The 19,578-nt window shown below is 38.7% G+C and overlaps 1 protein-coding gene across 4 annotated transcripts in view; it reads left to right on the top strand.

Annotated features, from left to right (window-relative positions):
* The window catches only part of Camk2d (calcium/calmodulin dependent protein kinase II delta), a 249,279-nt gene that overhangs the window by 153,313 nt on the left and 76,388 nt on the right, over positions 1-19,578 (top strand). For all 4 annotated transcript variants that reach the window (XM_028760371.1, XM_028760370.1, XM_028760372.1 and 1 more), the window contains exons 5-6: positions 16,043-16,108; positions 19,497-19,569. In XM_028760371.1, the coding sequence (XP_028616204.1) occupies positions 16,043-16,108; positions 19,497-19,569 (139 nt within the window). The remainder of the gene's footprint in view (positions 1-16,042; positions 16,109-19,496; positions 19,570-19,578) is intronic.

Here is a 19,578-nt window from a genome sequence, read left to right as displayed (position 1 = left end):
TACATCCTCTTCCTACAGGGCTGGAGATGGGGTGAACCGGGACTGAAGCCCACACAAGAGCCTTCCAACATGCATATCCCAGTGGTATGCTCACACTGCCATTTGTCATGAAGCAGTTTGATTTGAACTGTAGTAACTTAACATCTGCCCTCCAGGGATTAGCTGCTGTCAGTAATGATGCCTAAAATACTGCAGTCACCATGTAAGTGTGAATGAATCTCATCTTAAAACTCATCACTGAAGGTTATATTTTCTTACAGTTGAATAGTGTTAAAACCACCAATTCTGTGCTGAGTAGATTAAGAATTTATAGTAATAAGTTAAGAACACAGTCTGGTTTGTTAAAAAAAGTTTATTTCCTAACAGAGAGACTTGTGCATAACTGGCAAGCTTTTTCATACACAAAAATAAAACTTATAGGCAAATTCATTATTAAAATCAGGGACATTTACAGTTACTGGTGTACTATTATGAAAACAGAGTAGTGTATAGTCATGTAGATCTTTGTAAGCAGCAATTGAGTATACAATCGTTTAACTCTTTTCTTGGTGTATAAGAACATATGCTTGGGGGCCCTGGGAAGATAGTTCCATTAGTACAGTGAGTGTGGAAAGCTGGGTACAGTAGGTGATGCATATGAGCCCAGCACGGGCAGGCAGAGAGAGGAGGAGTGCCATGCTCTATATCCAGCTGCTCTAGTGGAAGAGGTGAACGCTGGCTTCCACAACAGATCTACCTGTCTCTGAAAGAAGTGAGAGTGTTTGAGGAAGACACTGTGGGCCAGCCTCTGGCCTCCACAGGCCTATACAAATGTATGGCAGATTCAGGTGAGAAAATCTGATAATTTGAAGAGAATAAACTGTTTCTGATCCATTATAGGAAACATAAAATTTTGCAATTGAAAAATATTGTATACAATATATTTTGATCATTATTTTTCCTTCCTTCAGCTCCTCCCTAGGTCCTTCTCACCTCTCTACCTATCTAGCTTAATAAGTCCTTCCCTTCCCTTCCTCCCAACAAACAAACAAACAAAACTAATCATTCTTAAAGTGATAATAATTAGAATGATTTAGGATTAGGTAAATCTTTCCATTATAGACGGGAGAAATAGTAACTCCTCAGGTGTATGTAAGGTTTGAAGTAAATCCTTAACGGTAATTGGCATGTGGCTTGCTGATACTCAGTCGTTTCTTCATATATCACTGGTAGACATTTTAATTTCTAAAGGAGACAAAGTTCTTTATTACCTTTAACTTGAAAGAAGTCATGCTTTATTTTTTTAGAAGGAAATCCAGAATTCATCAATGTAGACATGCAGACCAACCTTCTCTTTTCCAATTAACCTTGAATTGCTGTAGCATTATTGTGATGCTTATTTCTTAGTTTGAAATTCATTGAACCTTTCATAATCACTAAAACTCATAAAATAGTAGAGGAAAATATGACTTTTTACCCTTATTGAGGAGGTTGTGTGGTGTGCCTTCCCATGCACGTATGTGCAAACACCCACGCAGTAGACAATTTACTAGTATTCCAGAGAGACAATGAAAATGTCACTGAAAACAACAAATCCATTTTCTGATCATGTGCACTTTAAACAGACAGCAACAGACTCAGGCTGCAGCAGGGAAAACTTGGGGATATTTAAATGTCAATTCTAGAAACAGTTACTAAATCACTAATTTGTTGTTGACTGAATTAAAAACTTGGGAATAAAACAAGTGCTCCTCCTGATTTGTATTGAAAAATGAAATTGCCCCACAGGCATCTCTTCAGGAAACATTGTCTCTGGACTGCTATGAGAAATAATTTGTCAATGTCTTGATTGACTTAAGTCTTTATTCACATAAATGAGGAACCATGATACTGAAAATGAGCTTTCTACAGACGCTCAGTTACTTGCACTCATCAGAAAGATTGTTGGTAGAAAGTAGGAAGCTGAAAGTGTTTGCGGAGAAAGTAGGTTCTAGAATGTTCTTTAGTAATAAAACCTTGGGGACTCCAGTTCTAACTATTTTGTTCCCTTTTGCCCTGTTCCCCAGCTGTTTCTGCACAGCCAGCTGTTCCTGTCTGTGGGGTCTGAAACAGCACCTTCTCCTTGTAGGAGACTGTGACTCTCTGAGGAGTAATTTCTTGTTTCTCCTGCCTTCTCTTAGTCTTTGTGAATTTATCAACATACCTCCAGGTTGTTTGTTTCCAGTTATTCCTTGTACAGTGTACCTTTGGCAGTGCTATGTACTAGAAGCCTTTGTGAGATGTTCAGAATGGTGGGAGTAACAAGGATGCTTCCTAACCTGTAGTAAGTGACCAAACAGAACAAAAGTTGGGGGCCTTGCTGGCTGGCTGACAGTTTTGCAGGACAGTGTATCAGTTGTTCATCAGCTTTTCCAGGCGGGAGGTGGGGAAAACCAAGAGGCTCACTGGTTCTCATTTTCCTTATCCATCATGTCAAAAGGATGAGTGTTGGTTGAGACACATATGCTTATACTTATGTGCACTTCTTCATAAACAAGATGAATGTCTAATCTTGGATTTGCTAGGCCCTTAAGGATTCTGTTATCCAAAGCAGACTTATGCTTTGAATTATGTTCCTCATTGTTATTTTTCTCAGCCACCCTGTGTATCATACAGAATTTAGAATTCAGTTCTCTAAGCCCATGTATTAGCATGGCCAAACTCATATAGAGATGCCATCTAGGAGCTTTGACCATAATAGGATTAGAATTACTTTCCAAGTAAGATTTAGAGGTGTGTGTATGTTTTTGAGTGTGTGTGTGTGTGTGTGTGAGAGAGAGAAAATTACCAAAATACTGATATTAGTAAAGAATATGATAGTGATTCTAACATATAACAATGTATTATGAAACTATTAAGATTAGCAAACTGTGAATGGTATGGGTGGTCAACTTGGGTAGATGAAGAACAAAGCTGTTACTATAAACAAGAAATTTGTCTTATATGGATTATCTGTGTTACAAACTAATGAAGTCATCTCATTCTTCTACTCTTCCTCTTCCTTCTGATTTTTCTGATAAGTGTTTGGTGTGTACATATGTGTGTGTGTGTGTGTGTGTGTGTTCACCTATGCTGGTATTTGAAAGACAAAGGTTGATGTTGGGATTTTTCTTCAATATCTTCATCTTATTTCTTGAGACAAGCATTCTTCATGGACTTAGAGCTAGGAGTTCACTATTTTGTCTATACTGTATAGCAAGAGATATTAGAAAAGAAGCGTCCATCTGACTCCTGGCTTAGCCACCATGTTACTGCACTAATGCCGGCTACCAGTGGACTGACTGCCTGGCTCCAGCTGGGTATTCTCATCTCAGCATGCTCTCCAGTGAGGCCAGAGCTCTAGAGCTCCCCTCATGGCCACACTAGCCCCGCACCATGATTGTCTACCCTGTGATCAGCTACCACACCCATCACCTGGTAAATCAAAATTCTTAAAGCTTATAATTAACCAAACAGATTTATATATCAGCAAATACTCAAATGCCAAGATGCCCACTCAATTTAGACAAGTTATTCCAATTATCCTAACCTTTAGATTTCATACCTACCTATGCTACTTAAAGTCATGCAGGTCTGCATCCGCTGCTGTTTTCCACCACCTTTCTCTCTCTCCCTCATCTCTCTCTGCCTCTCCCTCTCTGCCACTCTTAGCTCTGCCTCCCTTTTCCCTGTCCAATCACAGGCCTCCTGCTGCAAATAGATTGAACAGGGAAATTTCTGCCACAATACTGACCAGCCTAAAAGCCCTAGAGAATCCCCCTGTCTCCATCCCTCAGTTCATGCATACTTCCAGTCTTAATTTTTTTCTGTGGGTGCTGAGGATTCAGACTAATGTTCTCATGCTTGCTCAGCAACTCCTCAGCCCCATTCTCTTTGTGTTGTCTCCCCTTTGTACTGGAAGATTATTGTTGTCCAATTCTGAGCTGAGACTATACCAGACTCCTCAGCTAGACAGTTTAGCTAGACAAGAGTGCCGCCCTCATTTGAGTGTGGGAACAGTTTCCATTTCAGGGGCTAGATATCTAAAGAGATCAAAGGGCTCTTGATGCCCTGGATGGATTGTCAGTGTCTGTTGATGTGGTTTTTTAAATTTTACTTCATAACACACATGTGTTTTTATACTAACTTCTGGGTCTTCCTTCAAAATATTGTGCATTTTTGTATCACTTCATCCCTATTCATGTGCCCAGCAGGATTTGTGTAAGTCACAAAGACCCTAGGAGGTTGTCAAAAATGGTTGACAGAAAGATTATCCAAAAGTGATACACCTTGAGGAGAGATGGGTTACCTGGTTTTCAATGCATAACAGCCCTAAGTTCAATTCTTAAGGTTCCCGTGAAGGAGTCTATGAGTGGCTCACAGCCCACAGATGCACCACAAGCAGCACAGGAGAGCTTCTCTCGCTCTTCCTTTTTTATTATATTTTCACATGAGAGTTGGAGATTAATCTCTTGTCCTCGCATGTGTATACCATGCATATTATTGACTGACCCACCTCCCCTAAGCTAACACCATTGATTTTCAAATTTAGTGTTCCCAGAGAATGAGCACTTTGGATGCTTCAGTGAGTATCCTTGGGGACATCAAGGAATTCTGGTGTCAGGTTAGTAATATTTTGGTGAGTTGGGAACATTGAGAACTAAATTATTCGAGGAACTCTAATTTTCTTAATTCATGTGTACCATGCATATCATGACAAACACGTGTAAGTCAGAGGACAACTTGTGAAAACTGGTCCTCTCCTAGTGTATGGCTTCCAGTGACAGAACTCAGACCATCAGGTTTGACAGCAAACGCCTTTATCAACAGTGCCATCTCACTGAACTATAAGTGGAAGTCTATTTAAAATGGATGGAGTTGTGTGTTAGCCTGTTGGTGTTTCTGTACCTTAAGAAACGGGTTTTAGTACAGCCTGGTTTAAAGGATATAATCAGTTGAGTTACAGCCCTTCGTTTTAGAACACAAGTTGACAATCATTGCCTAGTGGTTGTGAATGAGTAGAATTGATGTCTATTCTCCTTTCATTTAGGAGCAAGTCAAACATAGCATAGTAAAATTATAACCTCACATGACCCCACAGAGTAAGCCAGGATGTTCATTCCATTTCATTTTCTTTCTTTTATTCCCCCTTAATTAATTATTTATTTTACATCCTGATTGTAGCCTGTTCCTTCCTCTTCTTCTAGTTCCACCCTCATAGACCCCTCCCTCATTCCTCCTTCTGCTATTACTTTGAGAAGGGAAGCCCCTTCCATGGGTACCAACCTGCCCAGGTATATCAAATCAAAGCAGGACTATGTGCATCTCCTCCAACTAAGGACAGATAATGGAGCCTGACTAGGGAAAAGGGAGACAAGAGAGTCAGAGTCAGGCCCTGCTCCAATTCTTAGGGGATCCACATTCCATTTCATTTTCTACTGGACAATAATGCCTAAGAGTAAAAAGAAAGGTAAAATGAAAAGAAAATCTACTGTAAATAACGGGTTGATGTGTAACTAATAGTTATCCTTCAATATTATTGTACAGATAGCTTTCTAAAGACCTATGGAACCCACAAAGAGAAATGGGAATGGCAAGTTCTATTTCCTGTCAGTTGCATTGTGAGCTGTAGTTTTCCACTCCAGTGTCTTTTATCCATGCTGTCCTCAAACACTGCTTATGTCTTCCCTCAATTTTGTTTTCTTAGAGCAAAATAAATGTGACATGACATTTATCATTGTAATCATTCAAGTCTACGGTTCACCTGGCCTTAAGGTTCTGTGAATATCATCATGGTGCATCTCCAGAACTCTTCATCTTAACAACCAAAACTGCATTAGTTCATGACTTCTTACCTTCTATTCCAACCAACAAATGACTATTATTTCTTTTGTCTTTATGATTTTATTATTATGAATACTTCATGTAAGTACCTTGTAGAGTATTTGTTTTTTTTCCCTTACAGAGTTGTTTCACTTATCAAGATCTCTGGGGTTCATATGTGTTGTAGCATGTGTCAGAATTTCTTTTTATGGTTAAATAATATTCCTTTGTATGTGTTTAACACACTTTGCTTGCCTCATCATTTGCTAATGGGCATTTACGTTGTCCTAGCATTAGCAGTGTTGCTGCTATGGAATTAGGTTTATACACATTTCCTTGAGATCCTACTACCAATCCTTTGAGTGTCTATACCTAGAAGTGTATTTGCTAGGTCATGTGGTAAATTTTCTTTTAATGCTTTAATCACTACTAGATTTCTAATATTAAAATGCTTCCTAGATTGGTTGTATGATCTTTCATTCTCACTAACACTGTACAAGAATGTTGATTTCTTCACATCTTCAATAACCTTGTAACTAGTTTGACTAATAATAGCCACCCTAACTAGTGTCTGGTGGTGTCTCACTGTGCTTTTGATTTGTGTCACATTTGTTTTAAATGCCCTAACTGTAGCCTATCAATTGCCTTCAGGAAACATTTCTTTTTTTATTTGTTTGCTTTTGATTTTTACAATGCTATATATGGAATCCAGGATCTTAGGCACACAGGCCAGTGCTCTACAGTGAGGCATACCCCAGCCATAGAAGCAAGTGTTGATATATATCTTTGGAATACATTGCCTGAGCACTTAATTAGGCATTCAATAATTCCATCAAGTATCTTATTAAACCTCTCTTATGATACGTAGATGATAGATAGAAAGACAGACAAACTGAATGAATGAATGAATGAATGAATGAATGAATGAATGAATGAATGAATGAAGTGGCAAGTGTGCTCATTTAAGAAGCTCAGTCATGGGAATGTAAAAATGGCTCAGCAGTTATGAGCACTTGCTGCTGCAGATGACTGCTCTTCAGATCCCAATATCCACATCGTATGGCTCACAACTGCATGCAACTCCAGTTCTAGGAAATCTGACTCCCTCTTCTGGGCTCCTCGGGCACCTTCATGCACATGTACATACACACACATAGTAAATAGTAAATAAGCTTAAAAGGTCAGTCTTTTTAATAGAAAAGATAACACATTTCTCTTTTCTTTTGCTTTACTCCATACATGCATAATTGTGAACAGTCACAGTTTTCATCTGTTCACTCTGCATAGTCTGAAAAACAACTTTAAGAAAGTGAACTCTTGGTAGTAATTTTACATGTTTATGAAATAACTGAAATAAGAAAAAATAGTGTTGATACGGGTTTTAGAATTGAAGAAGAATGCAAAAGTAATCAGAAATAAATCAGAATGAAATGAAAGAGGTTGGATTGGGCATGGCTGTGCATGGCTGTGGGCAAGCCTGTGGGCATGCTATGTGCATGCCTGTGTGCACTCCTGTGTGCACGGCTATGAGCACATACCTGTGTGCATGCTTGTGTGCTCTCCATGGCTATGTGCACGCCTGTGTGCATGGCCCTGTAGATGCCTGTGTGCACACCTGTGTGTATGCCTGTAATTGCAGCACTTGGGAACCAGTGACAGGAGAGTCGTTGAGTAGCATCAAGCAGGAAAGTAGTATTAAGTATCCTTTCCATTTCACATCCCTTCTCTTCTCAACAACCTCAAGAGGAACGATGCCCATGAGTATAGTTTCATTCTAATGTCCCATCATGTAGACCCTTGTAGCCTCTATCCTGGACTAAGTTGGATGTTTGAATAGTCTGTCTCTTAGTTAGATCATGTCCACTGTAATTCTTAGTGTAATGGCCCCATACAAAGATCAGTAAAAAGCCCTTGAATCATCTATTAAAGAAACCCTTCAAAAAAGTGTACTTTATTAGTTTTAATTATGCATATGTGTATCTGTCTCTGGCTATATACCAGAATGCAAGTGCCCTCAATGGCTGGAGACATCAATTTCCCTGGCCATGAGTTCACTGACATAGGCTCTGGAACCTGAACTCAGATCCTCTGCTAGAGTGGCATATGCTCTTAGCCCTGTCTCCAGCCCTGTCTCTGTAACCTTTTTTATTTCCATCACTCTACATGACATTTATGATGAACAGCTTATCCGGACAGCCTCAGATTATCTGCTATTCTGAGGTATCATAGAACACTAGGTGTTCAGTTACTAAACAGCTTATGTACACAGATGATCTTAGTTGGAGAAAGTTTTGACAGAGAAGCCTTCCCACTTGGCTTGTGTGGGACTCCTACTCCTACCACTGCAGCTGGTACAGTGCAGGCTGCTACAGCTGATTCTGACTCTGGCCAGAGACATTACATGATACATGCAGAAATTCTGAATGCTGACTGAGTACTTTGAGACTTTGTAAACACACAAAATAGGCCATGTTTCAAAGAGTCACTGAACATAAAAATATCCTTACTATCTGTGTTTGGTTATATTAAATGAGGCATGTGTTCCATTCATTAAGAAATGAAATATAAGCAACTGATTTTCTTTCCATCATCATAAATCATGTTTTCCTCATTTCAATCACTAAACTGAAAATGTATCCTATATTGAATAGGATGAGTAAAGTTTGCATTTATAGTCAGACATGACTTTTTCATAGATGAACTTTGAAAGAAAACATGAAATACTTGTCTGATTCTTGCCTCTTTTGCTTGAGAAGATCTCCATTCCTATCCATTTTCATTCAAATCATATAATTCTGTTTTTCTTTATGGTCAAATAATACTTGACCATGTATGTATGCATTTGTGTGTGTGTGTGTGTGTGTGTGTGTGTGTGTACATGCATGTTTGTATTTGTTATTCATCTCTTGATGGACATCTAGGCTGATTCCTTATCTTGTCTAATGTTAGCATAGTAGCATTAAATGCAGTTGTGTCTTGGTGATTTTTGTTCCTTTGTGTATATATACGAGAGTATTTGATAGGTAAGTATTTCACATATTTATGTGAAGTTTTTAATGATAACCATTCTGACTAGAATGAGTAGGAATTTTAATGTAGGTGTGTATGTATATGTGCACATATGTGCAAGTGCAGGCCTTTATGCTTGTGGAAGACAAACACAAGTGGCTTCGACCTCAACAAATAGGCCAGTGTTCAGAATTAGTTCTAATCCTTTGTCTTATTTTGGATCTCAAAAGCCATGCTTCCAGACCTGAGGCTCCATGACCTCTGCTGCCTTCAACTGATAACAAAGAATTGCCATACAGCCAATGGCGGGGCAAGAAGATGGGGCAGGACTTTTAGATTCTGTGGGCAAGGGACCTTGCAAGAGAGAAGAAGGGAGAGGGAGAATCCCACTAGGACTCAGGAGAAGGATCAGACTTAGGAGCTACAGGGAAGAAAGCATCCAACAAAGTAGGTGGAAAGAGAATGCAGACCTATGGGGAAGCTGCCCAGAAGGTAATAGAGCAGCAACGATAGAGATTTAGAAGGTGTTAAGCCAGGAATATATGAGAGAAGTATGTGCTAGCCTCAGGGAGGTTTAGAAGTGCCCGATCATTGAGCTAGTCAAGGCATATCAGAATTAGTTTTTCATTAGCAAATCTAGAGAACTCTTGGGCGGGTTCAGTGCACATGTAACCCACCAGGAGCCAAAGCAATTTAATTAATTAACCTATCCTTCATTTGCCTGACTGTATTTCCCAAGCTCTGACAGTTCTTGGGATGGAAATCTTTTCCACATACTTGCAAGGGAAACACTGTATCAACTGAAACACTGAAACAGCTCCCCAGTCCTCAGTATAACTTTATGTACATTTCCTTCATGCCTAACAGTATTTAAGTGTATAAATATATATAAAGTATTTAAATGTATAAAGGTATATAATATATTTATTGGCCATTCTGCTTCTTTGGAGATGTCCTTGTTCAATTTATTAGTTCATTTAGTGATTGGATTACTTGTGCTTTGGGTGCTTAATTTTATATATTCTGAATATTGATTCCTGGTCAGAAGAATAGTTTTCTCCCATGTGGTAGGCTCCTTGTTCACTATGATATTTGTTACCTTTGCTGTGTGGAAGCTTTTTAATTTGATAACAATCTCATTTGTCAATTCCTGCTATTATCTTTTAACCTCTTATTCTGAAAGTTGAAAGTGCTTCTCCTACTAGATTCAAAGTTTCAGGTCTAACATTAGGTCTTTTTTTACATTTTGTTTAAGTTGATTATTACTCTGGTTAAGAATTAGAGATCTCAACTTTCCAATCTATTGGAGGGCTCTCTCTGCTCTAGTGTATGGTTCTGGTCCTTTCACCAGTAGCTAGAGGACTGCAGCTAGGCGGGCTTATATTCAAGCACTCTATTTCATTCCTTTGATCTACATGTTTTTATTTGTGCTGTATCCTGATATTTTTGTTACTATGGTTTTGTAGTATGATTTGAAGTTGGGTATACACCTACATTGCTTTGTCACTCAGATTTATTGTCTTGTATTTGAGTTATTTTGAGTTTCTGCATGAATGGTAGGATTGTTTTATCTCTTGCTATGGAGAGTTTTATTGCAATTCTGATGGGGATTTGACTTAATCTGTAGGTAACTTTGGATATCATAATTGTCTTCACAATGTTAACTCCTCCAACCCACAAGCATGCCATGTCTTTCCATCTTCTAGTGTCCTCTTCAATTGCTTTTTTAAGTGTGTTGTAGTTTTCGATATAGAAACCTTCAATCTCTCTGGCTAGGAAGTTTGGAATGGCTGTTAGTAGTTTTTGTTCTTTGCTGATTGAATTCTTTTCAGAGAGTTAACGCTCCTATGACTGTTTGGGTTTTTTTGGTTTTTTGTTTTGTTTTGTTTTGTTTTTTCTGATTTCATTCTCGCCAATGTTCTTTGTTGGTATATGGAAAAGGCACTTATTTCTACCATTCTGTAACTTTCAGTAAATGTTTATAAAACTCCCCTTGATGGCTAGCCAGGCTTTATGTACAGTGCTGAATATACAGTCTCCCTCCTTTCCACAGTCTGTGTAAAAGATGTGTAGTCAATATCTTATATCTTACCTTTGCCATGGAGTCTCTTCACATTTTGCCTCCTTTGCTCAGTGGTTCTTCAGAGGTCTCTGGGAGACTGTTAAGGTAACTGGGATTAGGTGGGATTAACACTCCGGTTACCACACCAACATAGGTACTCTGGCACTCAGGGTGCAGACTAGGCTGGCAGTCTTGCCATGTTGGGGACAGACCCGTGAAATAAGCTCTCATCATCTTTACTCTGACTAGTGACTATTCTCCATCCCTTACTCACAGTCCAGTGGTCAGACCTTACTCAGAAGACTAAAGGACTTGAATGAGCTCCTCAACCATAGGTATTCTGCCCAGTTTCTCAGAGGACCCTGTGCACTTCCAGAGACACATTCTTTCCAAGGTCTACACAAAGGAGGAACAAAATAAAGAAAACAAGTGTCATTTTCTTTAACAGTTTCTTTAGAATAAGCCTTAATCTTCATTACTTGGGTTTTTTTTCCCCTTCATATCACACGATTGTCGCTTTGACATTTGTAGAGATGGAGTCAGCACTCAGTCCAGGTAGGTGAGTGGGTTTGAACAGCAAACATTTACCTCAGATGTTTCTGCAGATAGGGAGTCTGAGATCAGGGGCTACCCTGGACTGGTTCCGACCCTGGCTCCCTTCCAGCTTGCACTGGATTGATCTTCTTTTTTTTTATTGTTTTTTTTTTTTGTTTTCTTTTTTATTTTTTTCCCTTTTCTTTTTTTTTTAAATTTTTTATTGGATGTTTTATTTACATTTTATATGTTGTCCCCTTACCCCATCCCCCACCCACCCAGGAACCCCCAATCCCCTCACCCTTCCTCCTTCTTCTCTGTGGATGTAACCTCTATCTATTCCCCCACTCTCACCTCCCCACCCTCAAAATTCCCACCCCCTGGTGCGTCCAGCCTTCATGAGATCAAGGTTCTCTTCTTCCTCCTATGCCCAGCAGGGCCCTCCACTCTTACATATTCAGCTAAAGCCCTGGATCCCTCCCTAAGTGCTCCCAGGCTGGTGGTTTATACCCTGGGAGCTGTGGTTGGTTGGTATTGTTGCTCTCCTCATGGTGCCACAAATCCTTTCAGCTCCTTCAGTCTTCACTCTAACTCCTCCATTGAGAACCCCATGATCAGTTCAATGGCTAGTTGTGAGCATCTGCCTCTGAATATGTCAGACTCTTGAAGACCTCTGAGGAGACATCCATATCAGGCTCTTATCAGCATGCACTTCCTGACTTCCACATCAGCATCTACCTTTGGTGACTGCACATGGGATGGATACTCAGGTGGAAAGGTCTTCATACGGCCCCTCCTTCAGTTTCTGTCCCTCACTTTGTCTCCATATTTGCTCCCTTGAGTATTTTGTTGCTTTTTCTAAGACGGACCGATTCACCCCCACTTGGTCTTCCTTCTTTATGAGCTTCATGTGGCCTGTGAGTTGCATCTTGGGCATTTCAAGGTTCTGGGCTAATATCCAATAATCAGTGAGTGAATACCATGTGTGTTCTTGTGTGATTGGCTTACCTCACTCAGGATGATAATTTCTAGTTCCATCCATTTACCTAGGAACCTCTCGAATTCATTGTTTTTAATAGCTGAGTAATACTCCATTGTGTAAATATACCACATTTTTTGAATCCATTCCTCAGTTGAAGGACATCTGGGTTCTTTCCAGCTCCTGGCTATTATAAATAAGGCTGCTATGAACATAGTTGAGCATATGTCCTTGTTATATGTTCGAGCATCTTCTGGCTTTATGCCTAGGAGTGGTATACCTGGATCCTCGGGTAATGCTATGTCCAATTTTCTGAGGAACCGCCAGACTGATTTCCAAAGTGGTTGCACCATCTTGCAGTCCCACCAACAATGGAGGAGTGTTCCTCTTTCTCCACACCTTCGCCAGCATCTACTATCACCTGAGTTTTTAATCTTAGCCATTCTGACTGGTGTGAGATGGAATCTCAGGGTTGTTTTGATTTGCATTTCCCTGACGACTAAGGATACTGAACATTTCTTTAGGTGCTTCTCGGCCATTCGAGTTTCTTCCATTGAAAATTCTTTGTTAAGCTCTATACCCCATTTTTAATAGGGTAATTTGGTTGTCTGGAGTCTAATTTCTTGAGTTCTTTGTATATATTGGATACTAGCCCTCTATCAGATGAAGGATTGGTAAAGATCTTTTCCAAATTACAACTTCATAGGCAGGGAAAGTGAGAGAGAAAACTCTGGAACTTCATTTAAAGGGCCCTGCCCTTCCACAGGTCCCCACCTCTAAATATAGTCCCATTGGATTTCTCTGGATGAAAGGAAGAAGCTATTTTAATCCGGCGCACACATGGAAGTAGCAGTGACTGCTTTCACTGCTCAACAATGTGGAAAGCGGTATGCCGAGTGCCATATGGACAGATGAAGGTGTCACATTCACATCTACTACCACACATTTCTGCTGTAGTCACTAGATAAAAGAACACCAGACACACGAGGACAAAACAAACCCCGTGAACAGAAGCTTGATCTGTGGTAATACTTGTCTATGTGTTTCGAGGGCTCCCATTAAATGTAGCTTTGAATTTCAGGTTTGTTGGGCTGAGATCATAGGATACACCTTTCAACTTTGCACTTGACACGTGAAGGGTATTTAACTTCTTACTAGTGGGGAGGATTCTGGTCCTGCTTTAACAAGATTGCCTCTTCCCTATGTATAGCTGGGTCCTGATGTTGCTTCCTGTTTTCCAACATCAGCCCAAGACTCGTGGCTTTCCGTCTAACACATGGGAAACCAATTCTGATCTCCAAGTCTGCTCTTTGGATCACTGTGGCTGTACTTTACCTTCTGGAACCCTATTTTGAACCATACCAGGTGCCTAACCTTGTAGTTAGGGCTGATTATTCATGAAGTTTACAAATATTTCACTCAGGATGAAATTACTTGTGATCATTTCTAGGTAAACTCATATAAACTAGAAACCAAAGGATAGTTAATTCTGAGGAGGAATATAGCATGAATCAAAATTGTCTTAAATAATACAAGCAGCAAATATCTGTCATTTTTATGCACAGAGCATCCTATTTTGAGTAGGAAATTATTCTTTTCCCTGTAAGTCCTAATATTTCTGAGATTATAAACAGTAATTAATGATTCAAATCTATAATTGATATGCTTCAGATCATAGCAGAATTCTGGCATTATTTTATTCACAAATGTCTAATTGTTTAATTAATCTAACAATTTATTCATGAACTGATTTAATTTGTGGCATTATGAAACTTCACGTAGCTCACTAAAAATTTTCAAAATTGCAATAGCTTAATTTTGTGCTCTATTAACACAATAATGCAAGCATGGAAACAGATTCCCTTTTAGACAGCAAATTTTACTGTAGCTTCCAGTCTTCCTTTTTTAGACATTTGTCATGTATGATACTAAAAGGATAATATGATCTCATTTAGAGAAAAATATTTTAAGTAGAAAAAGGAATGAGTGTGCAAAGATTAATTTATTTAGGGTACATTGTAATTTCATTATAGTTTCTGAAAGAAAAATAGGTATGCTAGTGAATTAAATTACATGAACTATGATTTTTAGTGAGGAAAAAACAGAAATTCAGATGATCATTGTCAGTATCATTTTATGTGAAACTAGTGATTGGAAGTAATGGCCCTCACATTGTAGGACCTTGAGGAATTCCCAGCTCAGTGAAGGGGAGAGAAAGTTATTTACGCTAGTGTTTCAATAAGCATACAGATTTCACTCTCCAATCTTTAGAGTGTGAGTGCTGCTCTCTGGGGGAATGCAGTCCTTCCATGGTGTTCCAGAACATGAGAAGCCAAGCAAGCAATGGAGAGAACAAAAAGAATTGTGTAATCATGGTCTAAGATCACAAACAAGACTCTATGCCACCAGTTGATACCTTTTCTAAAAGTTGAAGGCCTGCGATTGGCACATCTTTAAAGGCTGTGCTGGGCAGTGGCTGATAGCTGGCCTGGGCAGTGTCATTCGTTCTCCGCTAGATGCTCTGCAACTATTAGCCTCCACTTTGTCCAGAATAAACCTATCTACCTCAATCATGAAGCTTTCTAAGCTAGCTTTCTGCATTGTGTGACACTGTGTGAAAAGATACTAGTTACAGCAAGGCACCCCCAAATTGAAACTTTCTCTTAAAACCCAAACACAGTGTAATGGAGGAAGTAGTCACACATAAATACTAATAGAAGACCCATCTCATCAAGAGTAAAAGCATTCATACTCTTATGAGATAACAATTTTCTTCACTAAATAGATATTTTCACTTATTGATAACAAATAATAGGAATGATGTAGCCTGTGGGTGGTACCTTCCCAATTTGGGGTTAAACCACTTTGAAAGGCAGCTTGCCTTCACTTGCCCCCACAATTTTAATGGGTGCCCTTTAACCAGACAATTTTTCTAGTGAGAAATTTTCTTCTAGAATTGATCTACAGCATGCAAACGCGTGTGTGCACACATACAAAAATATAATAACTATTAGTTGTATTAAACAGGGAGAAATATGTCCAATATTAAGAAATTACCTTGATTTAACATAATATGAAAAGTATGGTTTATTTATCAATGTTATACGATCCCATACATTTTAGAAAATTATATCATTGTGTATCTTTCCAAAGGAAAAATTACATATTAATGATACACAAAACTGAAGAAATATACAGAGACATGACAGACTTCAGAGCTACTTTTAACCAACTTAGCATCTGTGTGCATATCTCTTGGTTTATAAAATGTTGCTAATCAATGCCATGTATCTTGTCAGACCTTAATCCATATCTATAAAATTAAAATGATGGCTTTCTTAGAAACCACTTTATGTAGATTTTGAGATATATATATATTATATTATATTATATTATATTATATTATATTATATTATATTATATTATATTATATTATATGGAAAATTTGTGACCTCTGTATCTATTGATAATATAAATCTGAGTGCTAAGAAACTAAATGTCATAATGTTTCAAAGTAGTTGTGTTTAATTTATCATTCCAAAATAGTATGAGGACAAGAAGTCTGGGTAAACACTACAAACTTACTGATGCCTAATTCCTTTCTCTCGTTTTTAAATGTGTTCCTCTTGTATTCACAGAGTTACTGGTGGTGAACTGTTTGAAGACATAGTGGCAAGAGAATATTACAGTGAAGCTGATGCCAGGTAAGTGGCTTGCCCTGAGCAAGAGGAAGACACATCCTTCTCGTCAGCGACTCTTATTCTGTAGACACATGTATCAGTTTAACTATATCACGGCCCAGGCTTGAGAGTCTCACACTACCACCTTGGACTTCTCATTATGATAAGTCATCAGGAAAGTTTCTCTCTTTCAAAGATCTCCAAGATGACTTTTAGAAAAAAGAAAAACTATACATTTATTTGAAGTCTTACTTTCAATAGATTTCCCCTTGAGGTAGCCATGTTGTGAAGACTTCATAGCTACCATGGCTGTTGTACCAGTGGGGCAGAGCACTGCTCTCATGACAGGAAGTTCCACCGCAAATCCACATGTGTCTAGTCAGCAGACGGGACCAGACTGCAGAAGGCCTCAGTGTCCCTGCTACAGTGTTACTTTTAGCATGGAACACTTTGCACATATCATTATACCCATTGGGAGGCAGATGTGAAAAGCATTTGCTTTGCTATTTCTGAGGCTTCATAAGTAATTTCCCAATTTTGATAGTTAACAAAAGGCTCATGGAAATTTTACAGAGGGCTAGTATTTTTATCTAATTTTAAATTTCCTAGGCTACTCAAAGATCTTTTGGAGTAAAATGGCATTAATCTACTTATCTTGACCTTCTTAGACTTGATGGTGTTAATTCTGCTTCTATATTCTATAATTTTCACTTATGGTGAAAAATGTGACGGGGATCTATTAACTCATTGGAACATAATTGACGTTGTTTGAAAGTTGAATCATTGGCCGTCTGCCCAATCTCTACTGCTCACCAAGCTGCTCAAAGCTGTAGCAGTATAGGGACCCTCAGTGATACTCAGCTGATGTTGAAGTTCCTCCAGAGTAACACATGATATGTAAAGCCCACTTTTCACCTAAGTATGGCACCTGCCTCTATACCTAGCCCTTTAGAGTCGGAGACCAGAAGGTCAAGAATTCCAGGCTGTGCTAGAGAGTTGAAACACTGTCTTACTGTCTTAAATTAAAAATAGGAACAAAGAAGTTATTTTTCAAAAAACTCAGCTTTCAATTTCTACTTTTTTTTTTTTTTTGGTTTTATGCCACTACGTTTTCTTGGCTTAATTCTGGTGTTCATGGGATTCTGTGTATTTGACTGTACCTGACTGCACTGTAACCTATAATGGACATTGTATTGTTAGAGGCAAATTCTATTTGGCCTGTGCTACGATGAGTACTTCCTTAGTTTTAAAATCCTCACATTTGTTCTCAGGAAAGGGACCTAGAGGAATTTGAAAACAACTAATTACCCACTTGTTAAGGATGGGCAATAATTTTAATCACAATATCAATGAACATGGTAAGTTTGGAGCTGGAGAGACAATTGAACAGTTAAGAGCACTTGTTGCTCCTGTATAAGCCCCAGGTTTATTTCCCACATAGTGACTCATAGCTAGCTACCTGTGACTCCAGTTGCAGGTGATGAGATGTCTTCTTCTGATTTCTCTGAGCACCACGTACTCATGTGCACATACCTACATGCAGACAAATACTCACCCATATAAAATTAAATAAATAAATCTAAAAATAAAAAGAAATGTAGAGGAAATTTAATCTATTTTACCTTTTTAAGTTATGAGAAACATTGTTTGAAAACTTGTGGTTGAAATGAATCAGAGACTATTTTAAATACTGGCAAGCAGTGTAGCTAACAGGACGAAGCCCACAGATTGGACCACTTTGTGTGTTTGCCTGTATTAGTTGGGAAACTAATTCTTGAAAATTTTTTTAGGATAAACATCCCACATGAAATCAAGAATAATTCTATTGCCAGATATGACCATGAAGAGGCTGTCTCCTCACAACCTTTTAAAACTTTGTTTGCTTTAGCCCTCAAGAACTTAGGCATGAAATCCATCCTCGCTAATAAAGAGCAGTATAGTTAATTTGATATTAATTATTTTTTTAAATTTTTGTCATAGTTCAAGTATGGTTTTTTTTAGTGTTAGATAAAACAGAGATATTCCAAAAGAGCGTATGTTCACACAGAGATAAAAGAATCACACAGTTAACAAAACAATGAGTAATACCTAGATAAACTATGCAGTCAACACACTCCAGTGAGGCTGCTTTAGTGGCCATATCAACCGATTTGGAGCCAAAGAATCACAATCATCATGGGTATTTTTGATATTTGTATTGTTAAAAATAAGACAGTGATTGCTTTTATCCAGTTCAGTAATTTCCTGTAGAATGTCATCATGTTACACATCAAGTGGCTGCAATGTTATCAGCTTGTGCATGTTTCCTTGGTTTGGAGAACACCTTTTGTTTGAGCACAGTCAGTGTGTACAAAGACTTGTCTGTGTGGTGTGTTCTGCATTATTGGGTGTCAGGTGGCAGCATACTGGGGACTTGTGACTACAAAAGATTTCCTCAATTTAATTATCAGTTGACTTAGTATCAGGAAGCTTCTAATAAGAATAGCGAGCCGGGCAGTGGTGGCGTATGCCTTTAATCCCAGCATTTGGGAGGCAGAGGCAGGCAGATTTCTGAGTTCAGGGCCAGCCTGCTCTACAGAGTGAGTTCCAGGACAGCCAGGGCTACACAGAGAAACTCTGTCTTGAACCCCCCCACCACCAAAAAAAAAGAATAGCGTCAGTGATGCCTTTTAACATGGTAATAAGTAAAATGTCCTTCAGCAAAGTGTATGGAAATAGATTTAAACAATTACCAGTCCCCAGAGGATCTTAAACTTATTTGCAAGCTCCTTGGCCCCTCCTGAGTCTTCTCACAGTGAGAGGGGTTTATTTTATGTCATGGGTCAACTTTCGATCCCCCACCTCCTCTTGGAGCCTGCATTCATTTTCTTGTCCCTGTGTTGTACAGGAAGCACCCCTTCCAATCACTGGTACGTGTGTCCTTCCTCTTTTTTTGAAATCCCTGTTTCACCTCCCACTTCATCTGTGTCTGCCCTCTCTCGTTTCAACCTGTTTACTTGTGACCTCAGATCTTAAACAGTTTAGATTGTGTATGACAAACACGTGGCAATTGGACATCTCTAGATAATCTTCTGAGACCATTTTGGGAACTAAACCAACAAATTTTCTTTCTGAATATGAACCTCAACTTCTCTCATGTATGATTTAATCCGTAGACCAACAACAGGAAGCACAGCTTAAATTGTTTTGTCTGACTATGTCACAAATTCTGTGTTGGATGTCATTTTAGTAAAAACCAGAATTAGCTTTATTCAACGTTATTTAATGCTGGTGTAAAGCTAAGAAGAGTGTGAATGAACATAATTTTGTTCGTTTGTTTTGTTTTGTTTGAACCTTTGTTTTATTTTTTATCCAATGTGATTATGTGCCTTTAAAATGTTCTCCCTCCCACTCTGCCCTTGTATCTTTGCAGTCATTGTATACAACAGATTCTAGAGAGTGTAAATCATTGTCACCTAAATGGCATAGTTCACAGGGACCTGAAGGTCAGTATA

The sequence above is a fragment of the Grammomys surdaster genome, unplaced genomic scaffold (genome assembly GCF_004785775.1).
Source record: "Grammomys surdaster isolate TR1022 unplaced genomic scaffold, NIH_TR_1.0 126531, whole genome shotgun sequence".
In the NCBI taxonomy this organism is placed as follows: domain Eukaryota; kingdom Metazoa; phylum Chordata; class Mammalia; order Rodentia; family Muridae; genus Grammomys; species Grammomys surdaster.
The sequence above is the reverse complement of the archived record's forward strand: the minus strand, read 5'-3'. Positions and strand labels throughout refer to the sequence as shown.